The following is a 5,846-nucleotide window of genomic DNA, read 5'->3' as shown; positions in this document are numbered from 1 at the left end:
CTCCTAATCTCCTCCCCCTCTTACTGTCAGCTGATAATACTTTTATTTAACTGAGAATGTGGAAGTAATCACGGAACTTTGCACTCTCTCATCACTGAGTGGGGAATTTCTGGCCACATCATTATTTGTTTGACAAAATCATATTTAATTTCTGCAGAGTGTTCCATGTATAGTACTTGAATCTAAATCATGTTGTTGAGTTTGTGCAGTCATGTGAATGTGCCTCTTAGATCTGGGACTATAGGGAGCACAATTTGCCAGCTGCCGTGCTCTAAAAGCAATTTGTCCCTCGGTTTGTTGCAAAGTTGCACTTTGTATGGATCATTCCCAGTGAGTAACTGAGCCCTGGAAATATGCTTAACCAGGCCCATTTCTTGGACATTTGGGATTCCTCTGATGAGCAACTTTGGCTGGAGGTCTCCCAGACACCCTTGCAGACTTGCAGAACTTCCCTTAGACCAGTGGTTCTCAACCTTCTGGCCCTTTAAATACAGTTCCTCATGTTGCGACCCAACCATAAAATTTTCATTGCTACTTCATAACAGTAATGTTGCTACTGTTATGAATCGTAATGTAAATATCTGATATGCAGGATGGTCTTAGGCGACCCCTGTGAAAGGGTTGTTCTACCGCCAAAGGGGTCGCGACCCACAGGTTGAGAACTGCTGCCTTAGACCAATGCACAACTTTTCCTTTCTTCCTTCTCTCATGATCAGATTCGCATGGAGTCTGAAGACTATCCCTGCTGCTTCCAGCTCTTTTTCCATTTTCTCTCAAGGACCTTTCCATTTTCCCTAATATATTTCTTGAACCCTTATCCCTTCTTGACATCTGTTTCTTGGAGGACCCAAACTAACACAGACTTTTAGGTTGTCCACAGATTTTTATTCTGTACAACTACACTTCTGGTTGCTCAACTCTTAGCACAGCATTCTTCTACTTAAAGCCCTTCAAATCACTGCCAGTGCTCATTAAGCCTAACCCCTCCTTCTCACATCCACACTCCACTCCAGCCCATTTTCCAAACATCATCCAATGCTCTTAGTCTAGTAGTCTCAGGTCTCCTAACCGAATATTCTCCTACTCTTTTTATCATACCTCCTCCTCCCATGCCCCCAAGAAAACATCTACCCAGCAGATGCATCCTTCATTCTGGATCCCTTCTTGACTTTTCTACCCTGTGATGGGTTTTTTCCTTTCCATTTAAAAGGCCATAGAAGGGTGTTTTCTGCAGTGTAGTTGCTCTTTTGGGGATGTTAAAAGGAAGGCTATATGGCTCAGTGGTGAAATGCATAGTCTGAAATCAGATCTAGATATCTATATATATATAAAAGCCTAATCGAACGGTTGACCAGTCTCTATGATGCACACTGACTACCAGGGAGCAGATGCTCAATGCAGCTGCTGCTCTCTGGTGGTCAGTGTGCTCCCACAGCCAACCTCCTGAGGTTCCTCCCCCCCACCCCAACCAGCTGGGTGGTCAGTGCACTCCCAATCTCCTATGGCCCGGGCCAGCCAACCTCCCGAGGTCCCTCCCCTGGGATCAGCCCTGATTGGGACTGGGGAAGACGGCCCCGATCACCCCGATCACCAGCTAGGCTGAGGGACCTGTGCATGAATTCATGCACCAGGCCTCTAGTATTACCATAAAAAAAGTAAAACAAACAAACAAACAAACAAATAGCTGAGATCGGATATCTTTGGGAAACATTGAGCTAAACAAAAATAACCAAGATATTTTTTTTTTGCTTTGTTTTGTTTTTAATTGCAAGACTTCCCAGAGCCCTTAAAATGCTAACATACACTGTGACTTTCCAAGGCCAGCACTGATACCTTATGTAGCTTGTCTTAAATTTATTTGATCACAAAATCTCTTTCAAAAACAGATCATCTCCAGACATTACTGTTTCTTGGAACACACTTTGGAAAAGAGTAAACGTTGTCATAGAATTTTGCATGTCTGATTTTGACAGTACTATATGCATTCTTCATCTTGTTATAGCTATTGGTATATTTATCTTACACATTTTCCCACTTTAGCTTTAGCATAAAGTCTTGAAAATAACAGGCGCTTGTTGAGTTGAAAATCACCGACATTTAGTGAGGATCCATGGTCTGGCATATATTTGGTAATTGAAGAAATTTAGTTTTTACATCTACTTTTAGTTGCTTTTTTGCAGTCTTTTTTTATACCATAGTATCCTGGGCTTCCTTTCCGGCTGGGAAAATTGCTGGGCAAAAAGCCTTGTTAATATGGGCTAACTTCATTTTCTCTGCAAATCATTTTACTAGAGGAACAGTATAACAGGAATATAAAGGTGGAAGTGCCTTTTAAGGGCAAGAAAGCAGGAGACAGTTGATTCTGGGTCCTGGCACACCCCGGGTGGTGGGGAAAGCAGCCTGTTGCTTAGTTCTGATTGTTTTCATTTCCAAGGGTATGTTTGTCAAAAAGGTACTCCGCCAGGCCACAATCTGGGGCCCCCATCGTAATCAAGGTGTGCACGTGGTCACCTAGTTCTTTGATAGACTTCACCTGATCATTTAGATAGTGAGTTTCCAGGAAGTCGCACAAATGGGGGTCACCTTTAGCTGAGGCCAGAGAGTGCAATTCCAGCAACGACTGGTTCACATTCTTCTCCAAGAGCAGCGCACACTCCATGGCGTTCAGCCCACTCTTCCAGTTGTCCCTGTCTGGTTTCTTGATGTCCTGCAGGCAGATCCTGCCTCCCCGCTGGTTCTGCAGTCTCATCAGCTTCTCTGCGTGCTGGGTCTCCTCCCGGGACAGGCGAAGGAAATACCCAGCGAAGTTGTTCAAGGCCACGTCCTCCCTGGAGAAGTAATAGGCCATGGACAAGTACACGTAGGACGCATAGAGCTCGAGGTTGATCTGGCGGTTGATGGCGGCCTCGGAGTCCGGGTGGAAGTTCTGGCGCACCCGGGAGGGGGCGGAAGCGGACCCGGAGAGAGTCCCGGAGGAGGCTGCTGCTGCGCGGGGTCGGAGGGGAGGGGCGGGCCGCGGAACCCAGGGGCTCCTGGTGGCCCAGCGCCGTGGGAGTGCGAAGCCCAGGCGCGCGCCGCGCAGGGACACCAGCGAAGTGCTGATATGCTTGGAAAGTAGCAAGACACAGGACAGCATGGCCCCTTCTCTTCAGAAGTGGAGACGCATGGTCAGGCCCCGGGGGCGTCAGGTGTGAATCAGAACTGGGCCCTAGGCGACTGCGGCTGCGTCACACGCCCCCTTTCTTCCAGTGGCACCGAGTTCCACGCGGGTGGCGGAGGTGGCGCGCGCCTGTCGCGCGTTTGGGCACAGATGACAATGACACAGTTCCATTGATCTTTTCCCTCTATCGTAGGCGCAAGATTTCTGCTCTTGGGCGTTTGTAATTTATTATTTAACCTAAGTTAAAATGCTGTCCAAAAAGTAGCCGCCTGTACTTGCGAAAGAAAGGACTGAGCCAAGCCCTGCTTGCCGTCCCTCCTTCCCTGAGCTTTTTCTGTCCCAGGGCTATGGGATGGGGAGGCAAACCTGAGAAACAGGTAGGGTAAAGCAAAAGTCACTACCAGTTTATCTCAGAGTAACAGTCCACTCCCAAAGTGGATGCTTATAAATTGATTTTCTGATTATTTTAACAAATTTAAGTATGGAAATAATTACCATCCCTGGCCCAGTGACTCTGTTGGAGTGTTGTCCTGTACACCAAAAGGTTGCAGGTTGGATTCCTGGGCAGGATGAATAAGGGAGGCAACCCATAGATCTATCTTTCATTCTTTCTTTCTTTCTTTCTTTCTCTCTCTCTCTCTCTCTCTCTCACTCACTCAATGAAAACATATACTCTAGTGAGGATTAAGAAATAAAAATAAAATAAAATGACTTCAAAAGTATATATATTATTGTAGTCTATTAAGAAACTCACAGAAGAAAATTCAAGACATTCCTAATTCTTCCTTTACTGAGACAACCATTGTTAAAATGTTGATGGTAATTCTCACAAATTTAAAAAAAGAACCCCATAAAAAATATTTATCACAGACACACAAAAGTAGAAACATGCTTTTTATTGGCTTTATAGTGGTATAATTGACATATTAAATAAACAACAGATACAACTTGATGGGGTTTGACATAATACATCTGTGAAACCATCACCAAAATCAAGATAAAGAACATATCACCCCCAAAGTTTCCTCATGCCCCTTTGTATTTTGTAATTTCTTTTGTGCAGCTCTCTGCTCCACATCATTCCAGGCACCCACTGATCTGTTTTTCCTCACTAGATAGATTAGTTTGCATTTTCTAGAATTTTATATAAATGGAATCAGTATGGGTTTTTTGTTTGTTTTTTTGGCTAGGTTTCTTTCAGCATCATTATTTTGAGATTCTCCCATGTTGTAGCAATCCTTTTTATGGCTGGGAAGTATTCCATTGTGTGGATATAGCAAATTTGTTTATCCTTTCACCTGCTGATGTTCATTGTGGTTGTTTACAGTTTTGCTATTAAAATAAAGCTGCTATGAACATTCCCATACAGGTCTTTGTGTACATTCCTGTATAAGTCTTAAGTTTTGGCCACTCTAACTGGTATTTCCTTTTAAATTTGAATTGCCAGAATAATTCATGATGCTGAGTATATTTGACATACTTCTTTGCCAACTGTATATCTTTAGTGTCATGTACGTTCAAATATTTTGCCCATTTATATGTTGGATCATTTTTTTTCTTGTGGTTGTTTGATTCCTTGTAGTTAATATCTGGATCTTTGCTATTACTACTGCTTCTATTCAGGTCTTCTTGTATTATCTGCATGTTACCTCCTCTATGTTATTTTCTTATATTTCCTTGGGGAAGTCCAATTACCTTTCTAGGTCAGTTTCCTCACCTGGAAATTTAGGATTCTACCTGCTTCCAGGAGGTGATTGAAAAGGTTAAGAGAATGTATATAGAGCACTTATCATAGTGCCTGACACAGAATTGACTCAAAATATTCTTTAATAGTTTTTTTCTGGGTAATTTCTATTTAATTATTCAAAACCAATTATTTTATATTATTCAGTAAACAATACTTATATTATTGCATATGGAAAAAACCTAAACAGCTTATAAAGAATGCTTAAATGTATGATATTGTTGCTATTATGTATGAGTAGTGAGGTAGAAATCCTTTTATTATGTGGACATATCAAACTTGTAGTTTTGTAGTAAGCTCCCTAGTCTCAAATGAGCATCTTAAAGTGTGCCATAAATAAAGGTGAATGCTTAAGATCTGGTTGTACTTAAATTCTGCTCATAGAATGTGATTGATACTCACCAAGCAATTTCTCATGATTTTTTGCTTCTGTATACCCATTTTTTGCTTTTATTTCCCCCAAACTTTTGCTATACCTAAAATGTAGTTCCCTAAAGACAGGTTATGAAAATGATTCTTTAGAGTGGTGTTAAATGCCAACTGCTGCTACTAGTGTTTTAGGAAAAATGATGCTCTTTATATAAATGCTTATCTGCAAAGTAATAAAAAGCATAGATATGAAACCAATGCAAAACATGAAATGTAATGCAAAACAATGCCATAAAACACAATACACATTTAGATAACCCATGTTAGTTTGTCAAAAATGTTTCTTCTTCCCATTACAGTGTTTATCATATATTTTACTGGACTTTGAAAATGCAAGGATCTGGTAGGTGTTATTTTTATCCTTTGGACATTTTGATTCCTAATATTCATAGTAAAATTAATGCTGTTCTGCCAAAAATACAAACCTAGACCATCACCCACATTCCTCCCAGCTCATTTATTCCTCAGTTTTTTAAAATTATCTTTATTTTGAAAGTATTACAGATGTTCCCC

At 41.5% G+C, this 5,846-nt stretch overlaps 1 protein-coding gene across 1 annotated transcript; it reads right to left on the bottom strand.

Annotated features, from left to right (window-relative positions):
• Window positions 1–2,407: 2,407 nt before the first annotated feature.
• FTMT (ferritin mitochondrial) lies at window positions 2,408–3,136 on the bottom strand. Its single transcript, XM_070411487.1, has one exon. It carries the CDS (start codon window positions 3,134–3,136, stop codon window positions 2,408–2,410), a length of 729 nt encoding a protein of 242 aa, XP_070267588.1.
• Window positions 3,137–5,846: the final 2,710 nt, after the last annotated feature.

Source organism: Myotis yumanensis, unplaced genomic scaffold (genome assembly GCF_028538775.1).
Source record: "Myotis yumanensis isolate MYYU_CA2020_CCGP unplaced genomic scaffold, mMyoYum1.0.hap1 SCAF_4, whole genome shotgun sequence".
NCBI classification, from domain to species: Eukaryota; Metazoa; Chordata; class Mammalia; order Chiroptera; family Vespertilionidae; genus Myotis; species Myotis yumanensis.
Note: the sequence above shows the minus strand (reverse complement) of the source record. Positions and strands in the feature narration are given on the sequence as shown.